A 21,248-nucleotide genomic window follows, 5' to 3' on the forward strand; every position below is an offset into this window, starting at 1 on the left:
CTTATAGAAACTTACAACATTCTTAAGGGGTTGGACAGGTTAGATGCAGGAAGATTGTTCCCGATGTTGGGGAAGTCCAGAACAAGGGGTCACACAGTTTAAGGATAAGGGGGAAATCTTTTAGGACCGAGATGAGAAAAACATTTTTCACACAGAGAGTGGTGAATCTGTGGAATTCTCTGCCACAGAAGGTAGTTGAGGCCACAGTTCATTGGCTATATTTAAGAGGGAGTTAGATGTGGCCCTTGTGGCTAAAGGGATCAGGGGGTATGGAGAGAAGGCAGGTACAGGATACTGAGTTGGATGATCAGCCATGATCATATTGAATGGCGGTGCAGGGTCGAAGGGCTGAATGGCCTACTCCTGCACCTATTTTCTACGTTTCTATGTCTGTTTCCATGCTGTATGACCCCATGATTAATTTAGTTCCAGCCAGTGAGTTCCTGACTTTTATCCCCATTCAAAAGAATCTTAAATAATCTACAAATAATTAGAGAGGTTTATTGAACAAAAATGCTCACAGGAGAGGCTGTTCCTCAGAGACTGGGTTGAACAGGGTCTGAAGAAGGGTCTCGACGCAGAACGTCACCGATTCATGTTCTCCACAGATGCTGCCTGTCCTGCTGAGTTACTCCAGTCTGAAGAAGGGTCTCGACCCGAAACGTCACCCATCCATGTTCTCCAGAGATGCTGCCTGAGTTGCTCCAGCACTTTGTCACTCGCATGTGGTGTAGGTGAGGTAGTCTATGTGAAGAGATGGGTCCCGACAATGGGGTGGTCCCACCCACAGCCTCCCGGGGGCATTTTCTGGGATCTCAGCTCCACACCATCAATACAAAGGCAGGGTGGGGGCAAGGGTTAAATAACCCCTCACACATTTCAGGGGATATAAACCCCTTCCTTATCATTAGTCGGGAGAGAGAGGGGAAGTGGGGAGGAAGTCGGGGTCGGGGGGGTGGGAGTATTAACCCCCCCCAGGACAGATATAAACAGTGAGGGAAGGGAGGGGTTCGAGGCGGAGAGAGTGGGGGAGAGAGAGGAGGAGGGGAGAGTGGGGAGAGAGAGGGGGAATAGAGAGGTGAGAGAGAGAGGGGAGAGAGAGGGGGGAGAGAGGGGAGAGAGGGGGAGAGAGGGAAGGGGGAGAGAGAGGGAGGGGGAGAGAGAGGGGAGAGAGGGGGGGAGAGAGAGGGGCGGAGAGAGGGGGAGAGGTGGGGGGAGAAGAAGGGAGGAGAGAGGCGGGGAGGGGGGGAGAGGGGATGAGAGAGGGGGGGAGGGTGAGAGGGGGAGAGAGGGTGAGTATAGAGGGGAGGAGAGAAGAAGGGAGGAGCGGGAAGGAGAGAGGGAGGGGGTGGAAAGGGGGACGGGGAAAGGAGAGAGAGGAGGGGGAGTGGATCAGGGCAGAGGGGGGGCTATTTAAACCTGGGGTCAGAGGTCAGAGGTGGTCATAGGATCAGCGCTGGGCTTGGGGGGGAGGGAGCGGGGGAGTCCCCCTCCCCACCCACCAGCAGTCCCAGGGGGAGGGTGAAGGGGTTGAGGGGCCGGGGGAGGGGGTTCAGGGGGCTGGTGGGACGGGCCCCTGGGGGGGCAAGGCGGTGGAGACCCTGGAGCCGGCCCTGGGACCCTTGGAGGGCGGGGGAGAGAGGGCGGCCCCTCAGGGAGAGAACCTGAGCGGGGAGAGAGTGGAGCAGCTCCAGCAGCAGCGACGAGGCTGGGGGGGAGAGAGGGGGAGGGAGAGAGGGGGGGGAGGGAGAGAGGGGGAGATAGGGGAGGGGAGATGGGGGAGAGAGGGGAAGCGGGGAGGAGAGAGGGGAGAGCGGGGGGGAGAGAGAGAGGGGAGAGCGGGGGGGAGGGAGAGGGGGAGGGAGGGGGAGATAGGGGGGGGTGAGAGAGGGGGGGAGGGGGAGAGAGAGAGGTGGCAGTTAGACCAAGGTAGAGAGAGAGGGTGGTGAGACGGAACGAGGGGAGACGGGGGCGAGGGAGCAAGAGAGGCGGATAGAGAGAAAGGGCGAGGGACAGGCATCAGGCTGGTGGGGGGGGGGGGGGATGGGGGGCAGGGAGAGAGAGAGAGAGACGGCAGAGGGGATATGGTGGGAAGGGGAGGGGGTGAGGGGGGAGTCGGCGTGTGCGTACTTACCCTGGGGAGAGGGTAGAGGGTGGGGAGGGGTCGTGAGGAGAGGAGAGGGAAGGAGGATTGGCGGTGGTGAGGGGAGGGTGGGGGGAGGGATGAGAGGGGCGGTGGTGACATGAGGGGGTGTGTAACCCTGGGGAGAGATTGGAGGGTGAGGACGGGAGGGGATGTGGTGTGGGGGGTGGGGGTATGTACTTACCCTGGGTTGAGAGGCGAGGAGGGGCGGTGGTGGGAGGGTCGGTACTGTACTGAGCGTGGAGGGGGTGTATATACTCACCCTGGGGTGGGAGGGGAGGCAGAGGCGTTCCCCTCACGGCGGCTGACAGGAAGCTGTAGACAGCAGCGCACTCCGTGTCCGTGTCCGTGTCCGTGTCCGTGTCCCGTGCCTGGCGCTGGCTGCCCGGGGGCTCCCCCTCAGCGGCGGGTCCGGAACCGCTCCCGGAGGGCGCTGCCTCCTCACCGGGACCCCTCCCCTCCCCCTCACCGTGACCCCCGCCGTCCCGCGCTGGCACTCGACAGTGCCCGTCCCCGCACACGGGCTCCGTGGCTGCGATCAGGAGGGTCTGCGGGAGGGAGGGCAGACGTCAGGAGGGGGAGTGGGGAGAGCGGGGAGGTGGATTGGAAAGGATTGGGGGTTATAAGGGAAGGGGGGTAGACAGGTGAGAGAGAGAGGGGCGGAGTGGTTGGAATGAGGTGACAGAGGATGGATGGTGGTCTGACCACAGTCACTGACAAACTGTACACACACAGACACATACACACACACACACACACGTACAGGCAGACACACACACGTCCCCTCCAACAGCACCACATACACTAGCAGTCCATCTGCGCCACACACATACTCCCATATACACACAGCACCATATACACACACTCCCATGTACACACACACTCCCATATACACAAACTCTCGTACATACAAACTCCCAGATACACTCCCGTACACATACACAATCCCATATATACACACACTCCCATATACACACTACCATATACACACTCCCATATATACACACACTCACATACACACACACTCCCATATACACACTCCCATACACACGCAAACACTGCCATACACAAACACACTCTCATATACACTCACTACGATACACACTCACCCATCTACACACACTCCCATACACAAACCCACAATCTCATATACACACTCCGATACACACACTCCGATACACACCCATATACACACACTCCGATACACACACACACACACCCATATACACATACTCCCATACACAAACACACACGCTCATATACACACACTCCGATACACACACACACAGACCGCCAGTGCCACACGCAGGAGTGAGGGGGGTGAGGTACCTGTGAGACAGCTGTGGCGATCACCTCGTCTAGCCGTCCTGTCACCGCCTCTGCAAGCTCCGTCCAGATCTGCGAGAGACACGGCGGAGCGGTCAGTGTGTACCCACACCCGCTGTACCCCCCCGTACCCAGTGACCACCCCTCACCCCCGCCCCCCCTCCACCAGTCACGACCTGTTAGGCTGTGGACCGAGGAGCTTTTTATGCAAGTTCGTGACCCAACTCACGGACCTACATGAAATGTTCACATATTGTGTAAAAATATTATATAAATCATCCCTGAAACTCGTCAAGAACAAAACCTGAACATTTCCGGGTAGCTTTAGTCCAATCAAAGCACGTTTAACATTGAGTGGGACGCCAATTGGCCAATCACGCGCTTTGTTTCAGGCTGGCTAGGCAGGGAGCACACAACATGACTGAGAGGACTTCACTGATGCCTGTTTTACTGGAGACTCCGATGAAGATTCACAGTGAGGTCCAGCACTACACACTGAATCTCTGTCATGTTTCCATTTCGCTAGCTAATTCACTTTTACATTCACTCATGCACTCCTCAAAACATTTGGGCATTTTTATGTATACATTTTTTAATAAAATCCTCCACACCCCACCCCCCTACCACTCACTCATTGTGTCGCCTCCTGTTGGCCAGCGACCATAACGGCCGCTGACGCCCGGCTCTGCTCGAAAAACGCCGACATTTTTCCCTACCGCTGGTGCCCAGCCCGGCTCTGTCACGCTACCTCAAGCCAAACATCGGATGTTCAACCACCGGGGGTACAGCCAGTGTGCACCCCCCTCCCCTCCCCACACTCGGGGTCTGAAGCACGTTCGGGGACCAGACCCAACGGGTCTGCACTTGGTCTAGTATAAGTATATATATGTGTGTGTGTGTGTGTGGGTATATAATATATATACCCACACACACACACAATTTCCCTCCTGGGCCCTGGGATTAATAAAGTTCTATCGTAAAGTATCGTGTGTGTAGGAAGGAACTGCAGATGCTGGTTTAAACTGAAGATAGACACAAATAGCTGGAGTAACTCAACAGGTCAGACAGAATCTCTGGACAAAAGGAAAATATTATGTTTTGAGTTGGGACTGAAATAGGTTCCTGCACACCTTTGGAATGTGGAAGGAAACAAGAGCATCCGGAGAAAACCCATGCGATCAAAGGGGAAAGGAGCAAACTCCATACAGACAGCACCCATATTCAGGATCAATTCCGGGTCTCTGGCACTTTTAGGCAGCAACTTTATGGCCAATGTACTGCCCCATAGCCTTGAACTTAATTAAAACATCCAGTAGCTGTAAAGGGGGACATAGCGTCACTTGGAGATTTTAAACTGAAAATGGATATTTTCATTTTTTTAGTAACCACCTACTCTGGGCCGATCTATTCCTCTTATGATTTTGCATGCCTCTATAAAATCACCCCTCATCCTCCTGCGCTCCAAGGAATAGAGTCCCAGCCTGCTCAACCTCTCACTGTGGCCCACACCCTCTAGTCCTGGCAACATCCTCGTAAATTTTCTCTGCACTCTTTCCAGCTTGACAACATCTTTCCCATAACACGGTGCCCAGAACAACGTCTTATACAACTGCAAGTTCAGCTCAAAGGAGGTAGTTGAGGGACGATCCCAACGTTCACTGTCTTGTTGCGTTCGGTGAGGAATATGCACGAGGATGTTGCCAGGACTGGAGGGCCTGAGATAGAGGGAGAGGTTGAACAGGCTGCGAACTCCATTCTTTTTTTAAGAGTCATAGAGTGATACAGTGTGGAAACAGGCCCTTCGGCCCAACTTGCCCACACCGGCCAACATGTCCCAGCTACACTAGTCCCACCTGCCTGCGTTTGGCCCATATCCCTCCAAACCTGTCCTATCCATGTACCTGTCTGTTTCCTAAATGTTGGGATAGTCCCAGCCTCAACTCCCTCCTCCGGCAGCTCGTTCCATACACCCACCCACCCAGCAAATGTGGGAGAGAACTCATATTCCATGCAAGTAAGCAGCCTGCTAGCTTTCTTTACCGCTCGAGTGACCAGTGCTGTCACCTTCAGGAGGGCTTGAACTCGTACAACCAGGCCCCTCTGAGTTTGGATGTGTTGAAAAGAACTGCAAATTTGCTGGTTTATAACCGAAAATCGACACAAAATGCAGGAGTAACTCAGCCGGCCAGGCAGCATCTCTGGAGAGAAAGGAATGGGTGACGTTTCAGGTCGAGGCCCTCCATCAGATTGAGAGTCAGGGGAGAGGTCGCGCGCGATTGCGTGCATACGCACAGCCGTCTGGAGCGCCATTTGACGTCATTTGAAGACAGACACAAAGCTGGAGTAACTCCGCGGGACCAGCAGCATCTCTGGAGAGAAGGAATGGGTGACATTTCGTGTCGAGACCCTTCTTCAGTCTGAAAAGAAGGGTCTCAACCCGAAACGTCACCCATTCCTTCTCTCCAGAGATGCTGCCTGACCCGCTGAGTTACTCCAGCATCTTGTGTCTCACCTCGGCGTTTGGGGTAGTTTACAGGTCCAGTCACGGAAAGAGCGGTGTACAGATTGAACCAACAAACGAGCACTAGAGAGATACAGCACAGAAAGAGGCCCTTCAGCCCGTCGAGCCCGCGACGACCAGCGATCCCCGTATACTAGCACGATCCTACACACAAGGGACAATTTAGAATTTTTACCGAAGCCAAATAACCTACAAACCTGCGCCTCCTTTGGAGTGTGGGGGGAAACCGGAGCACCCGGAGAAATCTCTAGCTCTGTGAGGCATCGGGTGGCGTTGACCCACGCTGACTAGCGACCCTCTTCAGTCACAATCCCCACCCTACAGAAACCTCCCCAAGCCCGCACTCCACATCCACCCTTCCCCCCTTACATTTCCTCCATCACTCCCCCTCCTGTCTCAGCACCCCCTCCCTCCCTCTCCTGTTCCTGCACCCCCTCCCTCATTCTTACACCCCCCTCAGCCCCTACAACCACCCCCTCCCGTCTACGCACCCCTGACTTCCACCGTCTTCCCCCGCCGCTTCCCTTAAAGCCCTGTCCCACTGTACGAGTTCATACCAAGAGCTCTCCCGAGTTTAAAAAAAAAATCAAACTCGTGGTAATAATAATAATAATAATAATAATAACTTTATTTATAAAGCACTTTAAACAACTACAGTTGCCACAAAGTGCTGTACATGAAAAATCATGAACAAAAAGCTATTACAAACAATTAAAAACCATTAAAAATCGTAAAACGAAGGACTATAAAAAACACACTAAAAATTAAAAGACATTAAAAGCACTAAAAACAGGAGCAATGCCTCAGCCAGTGTCGAACGCCAAAGAATAAAAATATGTTTTTAGGGAGGATTTGAAGATGGACAGTGAGGGGGCCTGTCTGATGTGCAACGGCAAGGTGTTCCAGAGTGCCGGAGCAGCAACAGAAAAGGCTCTATCCCCTCTGAGCTTCCGCTTAGACCTTGGTACCTCAAGGAGCAGCTGATCAGCTGACCTGAGGCACCGGGCAGGAGCATATAGGTGGAGCAGCTCAGAGAGGTAAGGCGGGGCGAGCCCATTCAACGATTTAAAAACAAATAAAATAATTTTGAAATGAACTCGAAAGTGCACTGGGAGCCAGTGTAGGGAGGCCAAAATTGGCGTAATGTGCTCCCTCTTTCGAGTTCCAGTCAAAAGGCGAGCGGCAGCATTTTGAACAAGCTGGAGACGAGCCAATGAAGCTCGTGCGACTCCAGAGTAGAGTGCGTTACAGTAATCCAGCCTAGATGTAATAAAGGCATGGATTACTGTTTCAAAATGCTCCCGCTCGAGAATGGGCTTCACCTTTGCCAGCTTCCTTAGGTGAAAGAAGCTGGACTTAACCACCGCGCCTATTTGTTTGTCTAGTTTAAAATCACCGTCCATCCTAAAACCCAGGTTCAAGACGGTAAGCACGTAGAATGAACGTAGCGGGTACGTCGGAGCTCGGGTACGTCTCTTGGCGGCTCGTAACGCTAACGGCAGGTACTCGGATAACGCGATAAGCTCGGGAAGACTCGTGAAGATTTTTCAACATGTTGAAAAATGTCCACGAGAGCCCCGAGTACTTACGAGCGGCCATTACCGTAAATCTCCGAGTTCGAATCAGGGCAAACTCGGGAGAACTCTTGGAATGAACTCGTACAGTGGGACAGAGCTATTTGACCCTGTCCGCCTCCCCTTCCCTTTACCCTCTCCCTTGGCCTGCCCTCCCCCCCTCCCCTGCACTCACTCCCTCATTTCCCCCCCCACCCCCCAGGTCCCCGCACCCCCTCCCCACCATCACTGCACCTGGACCCCCCATTCCACTCTCCCTACAAATGGACCCTCTCGTTCCCCTCTCCCTTCCCCTCTCCATTCTTCCCTACATAGAAACATAGAACCTCCCCCAATCCCTACGCCCGTCCCCCCCCCCCCACCACGATCTTGATATCCTCTCCCCTCATATCCCCCTCCCCCCCCCCCCCCCCCCCCATGTCCCTGCACCCCCTCCCCACCATCACTGCACCTGGACCCCCCATTCCACTCTCCCTACAAATGGGACCCTCTCGTTCCCCTCTCCCTTCCCCTCTCTCCATTCCCTACATAGAAACATAGAACCCCCCCCACCTACACAGCCTCCCCCAATCCCTACGCCCGTACCCCCCACCACGATCTTGATACCCTCTCCCCTCATATCCCCCCTCCCCCCCCCCAAGTCCCTGCACCCCCTCCCCACAATCACTGCACCTGGACCCCCCATTCCACTCTGCCTACACATGGACCCTCTCGTTCCCCCCTCCCTCATTCCCCTCTCCCCTACATAGAAACATAGAACCCATACCTACACCCCTCCCCCAATCCCTACGCCCGTCTCCCCTCACCTGCAGTGGTACGTGTGGCTGCCGCAGCCTGTGGTGGTGTTCCCGCCGCCGTTGGTTGTAGACCTTCTGCACGGCGCTGCGTTCGGACCGCTGACACAGGCTCTGTACGTAACCCAGCACCTGCGGGGGCAGCGAGAGAAAGAGAAATAGTCCACTGTGGACGGCTCAATTGTAATCACGTGTTGTCTTTCCGCTGACTGGTTTTCTTTTTTTTAATATTTTTATTAGAAGTGATGTCCAATAATGTAAGGACATAAATAACATATTGCATTTCATGTACAACTTATTTTTAATTTAATAGTAGAGAAAAAAAAGTAAGAAAAGCAGGAAATAGAGAGAGAGAGAGAATATTATATAGCTCGAAAAAGAAAAGGAGAAGGTGATGTGAACTAAGCAAAAAGAAAAAGAATAGGAGAGAGAAAAGAGAGAAGAAAAAAAAGAAAGAAATTGAAAGGGATATTCCCTCTTCGTATCTTTATCCACCTCTCACCCGGGTCTGAAACACTTAATTTCTAAGGTTGTGTTGCACCACATGCTTGTGATAAGTCGATAAATGGAGACCAAATCTTTAAGAATTGGTCTGATTTGCCTGATAGGACGAATCTCATATCTTCTAAGGTGTAAATTTAGAAGATTGAGGTGGGGATCTTATGGAAACTTACAAAATTCTTAAGGGGTTGGACAGGCTGGATGCAGGAAGATTGTTCCCGATGTTGGGGAAGTCCAGAACAAGGGGTCACACAGTTTAAGGATAAGGGGGAAATCTTTTAGGACCGAGATGAGAAAAACATTTTTCTTCACACAGAGAGTGATGAATCTGTGGAATTCTCTGCCACAGAAGGTAGTAGAGGCCAGTTCATTGGCTATATTTAAGAGGGAGTTAGATGTAGTCCTTGTGGCTAAAGGGATCATTGGGTATGGAGAGAAGGCAGGTATAGGATACTGAGTTGGATGATCAGCCAATCCAACTCCTGCACCTAATTTCTATGTTTCTATGACAGACAGAACCTTTTTCCCAGGGTGAAAATGACCAAAGACACAAGGGCATAACTTTAAGGTGAGATGGGGGGGGGGGGGGGGTTAAAAGGGGTGTGTGGCAAAAAGTTTTCACTGGCACTGTGAGGATGCTGTTCAATGACTTCAGTTCAGCTTTCAGCACCATAATCCCCACCAGACTTGCTGGGAAGCTGCTGGAACTGGGACTGAACACTCCCCTGTGTGCCTGGGTCCTGGACTTTCTCACCGGCAGGCCCCAGGTGGTCAAGATGGGGAGACATGCCTCCAACCCCCTCACCCTGAACACAGGATCCTCCCCCCCCCCCCCCAGGGTTGCGTCCTCAGCCCCCTACTGTACTCCATGTACACACATAACTCTGTGGCCAGGTTCAGCTCCAACTCCATCAAGTTTGCTGATGACACTGTGGTGGTGGGCCTGATCTCCAATAACGATGAGAAGGCCTACCGGGAGGAGGTGGCTGATCTGGCACTCTGGTGTCAGGACAGCCTCCTCTTGAATGTCACTAAAAGAGATGATTGTGGACTTTAGAAGGGCACAACAACCGAGGACTTACACGCCACTGGGGATAAATGGGACTACTGTGGATAGGGTGAGCTGCTTTAAATACCTGGTAGTCCACATCACAGAGGATCTGACATGGACATCACAAGCTGCAGCACTCGTGAGTAAGGCAAGGCAGTGCCTTAACCACCTCAGGCAGCTGAGGAAATTCAGAGTGTCTCTGAGGATCCTTCAATCCTTCTACTCTGGTGCAGTAGAAAGTATCCTGACCAGAAGCATCTCAATCTGGTTTGACAACAGCTGGGTTGGGGAGGTCGTGGAGTAATAGTGTGGAAACAGGCCCTTCGGCCCAACTCGCCTACACCGGCCGACAATGTCCCAGCTACACTAGTCCCACCTGCCTGCGCTTGGTCCATATCCCTCAAAACCTGTCCTATCCATGTACCGGTCCAACTGTTTCTTAGGCGATGGGTGAGTCCCAGCCTCAACTACCTCCTCTGGCAGCTTGTCCCATACACTGTGTGAAAGTTACCCCTCGAATTCCTATTAAATCTTTTCCCCTTCACCTTGAACCTATGTCCTCTGGTCCTCGATTCCCCTACTCTGGGCAAAAGACTCTGTGCATCTACCCGATCTATTCCTCTCATAATTTTGTATACCTCTATAAGATCACCCCTCATCCTCCTATGCTCCATGGAATAGAGACCCAGCCTACTCAGCCTCTCCCTAGAGCTCACCCCCTCCAGTCCTGGCAACACCCTCGTAAATCTTTTCGGAACCCTTTCAAGCTTGACAATATCTTTCTGATAACACGGTGCCCAGAATTGAACACAATATTCCAAATGCGGTCTCACCAACGTCTTGGACAACTGCAACATGACCTCACAACTTCTATAGTCAGGTGGGGCGGAACTGTGACTGTCCTCCTGGGGGTGCAGGTATGCACGGCTGCCACCTTTGCCAACAAGTCAGGGTGCCATCCAGCGCTCTGTGTGGGTGGGGTCAAGGTGGAGGTGTGAGGGGCAGTGTGAGTGGGGACAGGGGCACGGGGGAGGGTGTTGCTGGGCATCGGCTCAGTGAGGGGGAGGGGGTGGTACCCGGTTTGGGGCAGTGTGTATGGGCGACACTGCGACTGACCTTCTGCTGGCTGACGGTGGGCAAGGCTGCCACCAGCGTCAGTAGGTCGAGGGGGTGCCCGCCACTCTGGGGAAGGTGGCACTGGGTGAGGTGGGGTGGCATCGTGCCTCACCTCCTGTGGGCAGTGGGTGGGAACGGCTGTCTCCAGTGGCAGCTGGTCGAGGGGGCGCCAGGCGCTCTGGGTGAGGGGGGATTGGGAAGATGGTGCTGGGCTGGGTCGGGGGCAGTGTGGGCATGCACTGGGCCTCACCTCCTGTGGGCAGCGGGTGGGCACGGCTGCCACCAGTGGTAGCTGGTCGAGGGGGCGCCAGGCGCTCTGGGTGAGGGGGGATTGGGAAGATGGTGCTGGGCTGGGTCGGGGGCAGTGTGGGTGTGCGCTGGGTCTCACCTCCTGTGGGCAGCGGGTGGGCACGGCTGTCTCCAGTGCCAGCTGGTCGAGGGGCCGCCCGGCACTCTGCTGGCCCATTGCTCGCAGCATCTGCTGCTTCTCGCTGCGGCTCCACATCTCCGCCGTCTCTGCCTCGCCATCCTCGCCATCCCCGACCCCCGTCTGGGGCACCCCGCTGTAGCGCTGCGGGGCCGCACGCACACGTGACGGCGGCTTCATCCTGCTGGGCAAGCAGAGCACAGGGGGAGCAGCATGGAGGGGGGGGGGGTCATCGAGGAGAAGGGTCAGGGATGAGGGAGGGAAGGGGGGAGAAGGGAGGAGGAGCGTGGGATGGGAAGGATGTGGAGGTGGGGGTGAGGGGGAGTGGGAGGAGAGGGGGTGAAGGGGAGTGGGGGGCGAGGGAGGGTGGAAGGAGGGGTCGAGGGAGGGAGGGAGCGGTGGAGGGGGTGGGAGGAGGGAGTAGAGGGGTAGGAGGGGGGGAGGGAGGGGCAGTGGGGCGGGGAGAAGGGAGGGGGCAGGGGGGAGGGAGAAAGGAGGGGGGAGAGGGAAGGAGAGTGGGGAGGGGAGGGAGGGGTTGAGGGGAGAGGGAGGGGGATGAGGTGGAAGGAGGGGGAGGAGGAGGTTGTCTACTTAGGAGGGGGGAGGAGGGTGGAGTGGGAGGTGCGGGGGAGTGAGGAGGGGAGGGAGAGGGGGAGGGGTGGAGGGACGTGATGGGGGGAGGGAGGGTTGGAAGGAGGGTTGGACTGGATGAGGAGGGGTGGTGGGAGTGGGAGGAGGGAGTGCAGGGGTAGGAGGGGGGAAGTGAGGAGCGGTGGGGCAGTGAGGGGGGGAGGGGTGGACCTGGGGAGGGGTGAGGGGGAGGGGGGGTGCAGGGAGTAGGGGAGTGAGGGGGGGAGGGGGTCAAGGGAGGGGGAGAGAGGGGGAGAGGGGGAGAGGGGAGATGAGGGGGAGAGGGGGAGAGGGGGAGAGGGGGAGAGGGGAGATGGGGGAGAGGGGGAGAGGGGGAGAGGGGGAGAGGGGGAGAGGGGGGAGAGGGGGAGAGGGGATTGAGGGGATGTTCCTCTCACCTCTCCACTTGCCGGCGCACAACAAGAACAGCGTGGTTGACGTCACGCAATTCCACGCCCCCGCGCACGTGACCCTGCTCCACGCGTAACGTAACGTCCGCGTAACCCCGCCCTCCCCCTCCCCCTTTGCACGTGACCTCCCCCCCCTCCCCCTTTGCACGTGACCTCCCCCCCTCCCCCTTTGCACGTGACCTCCCCCCCTCCCCCCATCGTCCATGGGTGTGTGGGGGAAGAGCTGCTGATGCTGGTTTAACAAAGATCTTTGGTTTACACCACAGACAGACACAGACACAAAATGCTGGAGTAACTCAGTGGGACAGCCAGCATCTCTGCAGCACGTGGATCTGTGCACTTTCAGTCTATATTAGTAAATCAGCATCTGCAGTTCATAGTATTGGGAAGGAAGTTACTCCAGTCTATGTTCCTATATATATATATATATAGGAACATAGGAACATATATATATATATACAGTAAAATATATCAATATAAGGGAACATAGAAACATAGAAGGTACACAAAAGTGCTGGAGAAACTCAGCGGGTGCAGCAGCATCTATGGAGCGAAGGAAATAGGTGACGTTTCGGGCCGAAACCCTTCTTCAGACTGGTGGGGGGTGGGGGGGAGAAGGAAGGAAAAAGGGAGGAGGAGGAGCCCGAGGGCGGGGGATGGGAGGAGACAACTCGAGGGTTAAGGAAGGGGAGGAGACAGCAAGGGCTAGCAAAACTGGGAGAATTCAACGTTCATGCCATTGAAAAGTTGTTGAGGGTGAGGACTAACTGCGCTAGGCGGAGGAGAGTGTCAGTGGCTGGGTATAGAAACATAGAAAATAGGTGCAGGAGTAGGCCATTCAGCCCTTCGAGCCTGCACCGCCATTCAATATGATCATGGCTGATCATCCAACTCAGTATCCTGTACGTGCCTTCTCTCCATACCCCCTGATCCCTTTAGCCGCAAGGGCCACATCTAACTCCCTCTTAAATATAGCCAATGAACTGGCCTCAACTACCTTCTGCGGCAGAGAATTCCAGAGATTCACCACTCTCTGTGTGAAAAAAGTTTTCCTCATCTCGGTCCTAAAAGATTTCCCCCTTATCCTTAAACTGTGACCCCTTGTCCTGTATAGGTTGCTCCTCTGTTCGAGGAAGAACCGGAGGGCTTTGAGGTCATCCTGGTGGGTGATGGAGGTGTAGAGTGACTGGACGTCCATGGTGAAGATGAGGGGGTGAGGGCCTAAAGAGTGGAATGCGCGCTGGCGGCGGAGAGTGTCTGAGGTGTCTAGAACATAGGTGGGAAGGGATTTGACCAAGGGGGTTAGTATGGAGTCAAGGTATGTGGAGATGAGTTCGGTGGGGCACGAACAAGCAGAGACAATGGGTCTGCCGGGAGAGCCGGGTTTGTGGATTTTGGGGAGAAGGTAAAAACGGGCCGTGCGGGGCTGGGGAACGATGAGGTTGGAAGCTTGGTTGGGCAGGGCGTGGGAATTGATGAAGTCGGTGATGGTGCTAGATATGGTGGCCTGGTGCTCGTCAGTGGGGTCATGGTCCAAGGGTAAGTAGGAGGAGGTGTCCGAGAGTTGGCGCCTGGCCTCAGCTTTGTAGAGATCGACGCGCCAGACTACCATGGCACCTCCCTTGTCGGCTGGTTTGATAACCCAATCTGGGTTTTTGCGGAGTGATTCAATGGCAGTGCGTACAGGGGGGGAGAGATTGGAGTGAGACAGGGGAGTGGAGAAGTTGAGGCGGTTGACGTCGCGGCGGCATGTTCTGGATAAAGAGTTCCAGAGCCGGGACGTTACGAGGGGGGTTCCACGAGGAGGGGGTGCGTTGGAGACGGGAAAAGGGGTCATCATTGGGGAGCGAGGACTCCTTCCCATGGAAGTGAGCTGTGAGGCGGAGGCGACGGTAGAAGCGCTCCAAGTCATGGTGGGTGCGGAACTCATTAAGATGGGGACGGAGGGGGACAAAGGTAAGACCTCTGCTGAGGACAGACCGTTCGGTGTGGGAGAGGGGGAGGTCGGAGGGATGGTGAACACTCGGCAGGGATGGGAGTTGGGGCCAGAGGAAGGCAGGTGGGTGGACTGGGGACGGGGCGATGTGTAGGGGGGGGGGGTGGTCAGGGGTGAGAGGGCTGTAATGTGGGTGGGGAAGAGCGGGGGTGACATAGTTGGAGGGGGATGGGGGAGAGTCAGTGGAACAGCCACTGAGGTTAGCAAGGCTGGGCAGACGGGCACTAGGACCCAGGGGAGTTAAGCCCAGGAGAGTGGGAGTGAGCAGCGTGGAGGCTTCAGGCCCAGTGCAGAGTCCAGGCTCCAGGTAAGGCGACGGCTGTGGGTTGCTGGAGGGGGGTGGAGTGGCGCGGGTCACCGGACCGATGGTCGGAGTCCAGTGGAAACATAGACAATAGGTGCAGGAGTAGGCCATTCGGCCCTTCGAGCCTGCACCGCCATTCAATATGATCATGGCTGATCATCCAACTCAGTATCCTGTACCTGCCTTCTCTCCATACCCCCTGATCCCTTTAGCCACAAGGGCCACATCTAACTCCCTCTTAAATATAGCCAATGAATTGTGTGGCCTCAACTACCTTCCGTGGCAGAGAATTCCACAGATTCACCACTCTCTGTGTGAAAAATGTTTTTCTCATCTCGGTCCTAAAAGATTTCCCTCTTATCCTTAAACTGTGTGGCCCCTAGTTCTGGACTTCCCCAACATCGGGAACAATCTTCCTGCATCTAGCCTGTCCAACCCCTTAAGAATTTTGTACGTTTCTATAAGAACCCCCCTCAATCTTCTAAATTCTAGCGAGTACAAGCCGAGTCTATCCAGTCTTTCTTCATATGAAAGTCCTGACATCACAGGAATCAGTCTGGTGAACCTTCTCTGTACTCCCTCTATGGCAGGCTTGTAGGTTAATTAAAACGTGCAAGCTTGTAGGTTAATTAAAACGTGCAAGCTTGTAGGTAACTTTCTCTAAGAACGAACTGCAAACACTGGTTTACACCGAAGATAGACACAAAAAGCTGAAGTATAAACAAAAAAAATCAAAATTATACCTGACATTCTCGGAAGCTCTACGTACGTTCTTTGCGTAAAATTGTCGTGTTCACACATATTTAACCCCACATCTGTGGCCCCCTAGCATGATGTCCCTTCCATCATTTGAGTGTCGTCGCCACCACACTTGAAAAGGGTGCAGAGAAGATTCACAAGGGAGTTGCCGGGACTCGAGGGTCTGAGCTACAGGGAGAGGTTGAGCAGCCTGGGACTCTATTCCTTGGAGCGCAGGAGGATGAGGGTTGATCTTATAGTGGTGTGTAAAATCATGAGAGTAATAGATCGGGTAAGCCCTGAGCAAGGGAATCGAGGACCAGAGGACATAGGTTTAAGGAGAAGGTGGGAAAGATTGAACAGGAACCTGAGGGGTAACTTTTTTATACAAAGGCCGGTGGGTGTATGGAACGAGCTACTGGAGGAGGTAGTTGAGACCAAAGATCCTATAGCGGGGCTATAGCAGGCAGATAAGTACAGCTGGGACATGTTGGCCGGTATATGTCGCTAGAAGGTTCACCAGACTGATTCCTGGGATGGCAGGACTTTCATATGAAGAAAGACTGGATAGACTCGGCTTGTACTCACTAGAATTTAGAAGATTGAGGGGGGATCTTATAGAAACTCACAAAATTCTTAAGGAGTTGGACAGGCTAGATGCAGGAAGATTAGTCCCGATGTTGGGGAAGTCCAGAACAAGGGGTCACAGTTTAAGGATAAGGGGGAAGTCTTTTCGGACCAAGATGAGAAAATCATTTTTTACACAGAGAGTGATGCATCTGTGGAATTCCCTGCCACAGAAGGTAGTTGAGGCCAGTTCATTGGCTATATTTAAGAGGGAATTAGATGTGGCCCTTGTGGCTTAAGGGATCGGGGGTATGGAGAGAAGGCAGGTACAGGATACTGAGTTGGATGATCAGCCATGATCATATTGAATGGTGTTGCAGGCTCGAAGGGCCGAATGGCCTACTCCTGCACCTATTTTCTATGTTTCTATGTGCAAGTTGGGTCGATGGGCCTGTTTGACTTGAAGGTTGCCACAAAATGCTGGAGTAACTTGGTGGGACAGGCAGCGTAGCTGGAGAGAAGGAATGGGCCTGTTTGACTCTATGACTCTGCCCTCTAATGTCCAGGGACCCCAAAAGTCCTTTCAGCTGAGGCAGAGGTTGACTTGCACCTCCTCCAACCTCATCCACTGTATCCGCTGTTCCAGATGTGGACTCCTGTATATCAGCGAGACCAAGCGCAGGCTCGTCGATCGTTTCGCTGAACACCTCCGCTCAGTCTGCATAAACCTACCTGATCTCCCAGTTGCCAAACACTTTAACTCCCCCCTCCCATTCCCGCACTGACCTTTCTGTCCTGGGCCTCCTCCACTGACAGAGAGAGGCCTAGCGTAAATTGGAGGAACAGCACCTCATATTTTGTCTGGCAGCTTTCAACTCAGAGGTGTGAACATTGACTTCTCTAACTTCCCTCTATCTCCGTTCCTCCCCCACACCAGTTTCACTGTTCTACTGATTCATTTTACTGTTTGTATGCCTCATTGTCACCTTCCCCACATCTCAAAATGAACCATTCTACATTTCCTTATCGTCATCTGCTTTGATCTGTTCGTTAAGGCCATAAGGACATAGGCCCATCAAATCTGCTCCACAATTCACTCATGGCTGATCTATCTCTCCCTCCTAACCCAGTCTCCTGCCCTCTCCCCGTAACCCTTGACACCCGTACTAATCAAGAATCTATCTATCTCTGCCTTAAACAATATCCATAGACGTGGCCTCCACAACAAAGAAACATAGAAAATAGATGCAGGAGTAGGCCATTCGGCCCTTCGAGCCTGCACCGCCATTCAATATGGTCATGGCTGATCATCCAACTCAGTATCCTGTACCTGTCTTCTCTCCATACCCCCTGATCCCTTTAGCCACAAGGGCCACATCTATTGGATAAATGTGAGGTTATCCATTTTGGTGGCAAAAACAGGAAAGCAGACTATTATCTAAATGGTGGCCGACTAGGAAAAGGGGAGTTGCAGCGAGACCTGGGTGTCATGGTACACCAGGCCTCAACAACCTTCTGTGACAGAGAATTCCAGAGATTCACCACTCTATGTGTGAAAAATGATTTTCTCATCTCGGTCCTAAAAGACTTCCCCCTTATCCTTAAACTGTGACCCCTTGTTCTGGACTTCCCCAACATCGGGAACAATCTTCCTGCATCTAGCTTGTCCAACCGCTTAAGAATTTTGTAAGTTTCTATAAGATCCCCCCTCAATCTTCTAAATTCTAGCGAGTACAAGCCGAGTCTATCCAGTCTTTCTTCATATGAAAGTCCTGACATCCCAGGAATCAGTCTGGTGAACCTTCTCTGTACCCCCTCTATGGCAAGAATGTCTTTCCTCAGATTAGGAGACCAAAACCGTACGCAATACTCCAGGTGTGGTCTCACCAAGACCCTGTACAACTGCAGTAGAACCTCCCTGCTCCTATACTCAAATCCTTTTGCTATGAATGCTAACATACCATTCGCTTTCTTCACTGCCTGCTGCACCTGCATGCCTACAGCCTTCTGTGGCAATGAATTCCACAGATTCACCACCCTCTGATTAAAGAAATTCCTCCTCATCACCTAACCTCATCTACTGTAGCCGCTGTTTCAGTTGTCAACTTCTCCACATTGGCAAGACCAAGCGCAGGCTCGGCCATCTTTTCGCTGAACACCTCCGTTCAGTCCGCCTCAACCTACCTGATCTCCCGGTGACTCAGCTCTTCAACCCCCCCTCCCATTCCCACACTGACCTTTCTGTCCTGGGCCTCCTCCACTGTGAGAGTGAGGCCCAGTGCAAATTGGAGAAAAACCCCCTCATATTTTGCTTGGGCAGCTTACACCCGAGTGGTATGAACATTGACTTCTCTAACTTCAAATAGCCCTTGCTTTCCCTCTCTCTCCATCCCCTCCCCCTTCCCAGTTCTCCAGCCAGTCTTACTGTCGCCGACCTCATTTTATCTCTGTTTGCTTTGTTGTTACCTTCTCCAAGCAATAATGATCTATTTTACATTTTCCTTGAGCCTCACCATTCCCTTTGTCCTGTTTCCACACCTTACACTTCCTTATCTATGAATCTCCCACACAGCTGTAAAATCTACATGGTGAAACCAAAATGTATAAAAATGGCCTGTATTAAAATCTGACAATGTGCAATTTAACCACTTGTGATTTTCTTTCTATTACAAATCTCAAATTGTGGAGTACAGAGGCAAATAAATTAATGATGGGTCTTTGTCCCAAGCATTATGGAGGGCACTGTTTATAAAAAATGCAATTAAAACACAAAGTACATGCTAAAACTCCAGGATAAGTGCTAAACTAATAAAACCAAGCTTAAAGCCAAAGTATTATTTAACTAATACACAAACTTACAATAAATAACTCCATATGCTGAAAAAAAACAGCTACGTACATATTAATTCTCTTTAAAAAAAAACGTAATTCAGTAGATGCAAGTATATGGTACACAAAAATGCTGGAGAAACTCAGCGGGTGCAGCAGCGTCTATGGAGCGAAGGAAATAGGCAAAGTTTCGGGCCGAAACCCTTCTTCAGACTGATGGGGGGTGGGGGGGGAGGGGGGGACGGGGAGAAGAAAGGAAAAAGGAGGAGGAGCCCGAGGGCTGAGGGAGAGATAAGAAGGGGAGGAGACAGCAAGGGCTAACAAAATTGGGAGAATTCAATGTTCATGCCCCCAGGATGCAGACTCCCCAAGCGGAATATGAGGTGCTGTTCCTCCAATTTCCGGTGTTGCTCACTCTGGCCATGGAGGAGACCCAGGACAGAGAGGTCGGATACGGAATGGGAGGGGGAGTTCGGAGTTGAAGTGCTGAGCCACCGTGAGGTCAGGTTGGTTAATGCGGACCGAGCGAAGGTGTTCGGCGAAACGATCGCCAAGCCTCCGCTTGGTCTCACCGATGTAGAGCAGCTGACATCTAGAGCAGCGGATGCAATAGATAAGGTTGGAGGAGGTGCAGGTGAACCTCTGTCGCACCTGGAACGACTGCTTGGGTCGATGCAAGTATATCACTGGTGTTATCAAGTGGGCACCTCCTTTCATTGGTGTTTCGTTGAGTTAGGCCCACAACACCTCGGGAAGGCTCAACAGGTAGTTCTGGCATCCTAGAACTGGCGTCCTAGAACAAACGCCCCCTCACCCCCACAATACTTGCTCTCACCACCTATGCTATCAGTATCTACTAAATAAGGGAAGCTGCACCCAATTCAGTCAGTGATTTTTTTAGGCAGAGGTAGAAACATAGAAACATAGAGGTCCTGGCTCATATGTGCGGATGTTATTTGTAGATTTGTAGATTTTAGTTCTGCATTTAATACTATCATCCCCAGCAGAATGGTGGACAAACTGTCTGATCTAGGTGTTAATGCAAACACATGTGGATGGATTAAGGACTTTTTAACAGATCATCCAACTCAGTATCCTGTACCTGCCTTCTCGCCATACCCCCCTGATACCTTTAGCCACAAGGGCCACATCTAACTCCCTCTTAAATATAGCCAATGAACTGGCCTCAACTACCTTCTGTGGCAGAGAATTCCACAGATTCTCCACTCTCTGTGTAAAAAATGTTTTTCTCATCTCGGTCCTAAAAGATTTCCCCCTTATCCTTAAACTGTGACCCCTTGTTCTGGACTTCCCCAACATTGGGAACAATCTTCCTGCATCTAGCCTGTCCAACCCCTTAAGAATTTTGTAAGTGTCTCTAAGATCCTCCCTCAATCTTCTAAATTCTAGCGAGTAAAAGCAGAGTCTATCCAGTCTTTCTTCATATGAAAGTCCTGCCATCCCAGGAATCAGTCTGGTGAACCTTCTCTGTACTCCCTCTATGGCAAGAATGCCATTAGAATGATAGATAGATTCTTGATTAGTGCGGGTGTCAGGGGTTATGGGGGGAAGGCAGGAGAATGGGGTTAGGAGGTAGAGGTAGCTCAGCCATAATTGAATGGCGGAGTAGACTTGTTCTTTCATGTGGCGTGTACAGCCTAAAGTTGTTGGACAACTTGTACTATTTGATCTTCCGTTTGTACACGTTGAGTTGATTGCATTAGTCGAAACAGGGCGGACCACGTGAAAGTTGCGATCTTCCACCCCGGAGTAGACTTCAATTCAATTCAATTAACTTTATTTAAAGGAAGAAGGCTTTCAGCCTGAAACGTTGTCAATTTCCTTCGTTTCATAGATGCTGCTGCACCCACTGAGTTTCTCCAGCAATTTTGTGTACCTTCGATTTTCCAGCATCTGCAGTTCCTTCTTAAAAACTTTATTTATCCGTTAGGAACTTTGGTTTCTGCAGCCATACAACAAAAAGAAACAATTTTACAAGACACACAAACAACTCAATTCACACAGCCATCCATCACAGTGAATCTCCTCCTCACTGTGATGGAAGGCAAAGTCTTGTCTCTCCCCTGCTCTCCATCATCTCCCGATGTTAAAGCCCCCGGTGGGCGATGGTAAGTCCCGCGGCTCTTTAGGCCGCGTGGGCGATGTCAGGCCCCGCTCCGGGTCGTTTTCAGCCCCGCAACTTGGGTGGGAGAAGTTGCCGCTGCGGGGGCTCCGAAAAGCGGTCTCCCACTAGGGACCCGCGAGCTCCCGATGTCACCATCCACAGGCCTGCAGCTGGAGCCTCCGAAGCTCCGAAGTCT

General features: G+C 52.7%; 1 protein-coding gene across 1 annotated transcript; it reads right to left on the reverse strand.

Annotated features, from left to right (window-relative positions):
- Positions 1 to 1,409: 1,409 nt before the first annotated feature.
- snapc2 (small nuclear RNA activating complex polypeptide 2) lies at positions 1,410 to 12,514 on the reverse strand. The gene is made up of 6 exons (XM_033014664.1): positions 12,482 to 12,514; positions 11,415 to 11,634; positions 8,371 to 8,490; positions 3,473 to 3,541; positions 2,406 to 2,691; positions 1,410 to 1,708 (listed from the first exon to the last, which is right to left on the reverse strand). The coding sequence occupies exons 2-6, from the start codon at positions 11,631 to 11,633 to the stop codon at positions 1,443 to 1,445; spliced, it is 960 nt and encodes a 319-aa protein (XP_032870555.1). The 5' UTR covers position 11,634; positions 12,482 to 12,514; the 3' UTR covers positions 1,410 to 1,442.
- Positions 12,515 to 21,248: the final 8,734 nt, after the last annotated feature.

This window comes from Amblyraja radiata, chromosome 43 (genome assembly GCF_010909765.2).
Source record: "Amblyraja radiata isolate CabotCenter1 chromosome 43, sAmbRad1.1.pri, whole genome shotgun sequence".
Taxonomy (NCBI): domain Eukaryota; kingdom Metazoa; phylum Chordata; class Chondrichthyes; order Rajiformes; family Rajidae; genus Amblyraja; species Amblyraja radiata.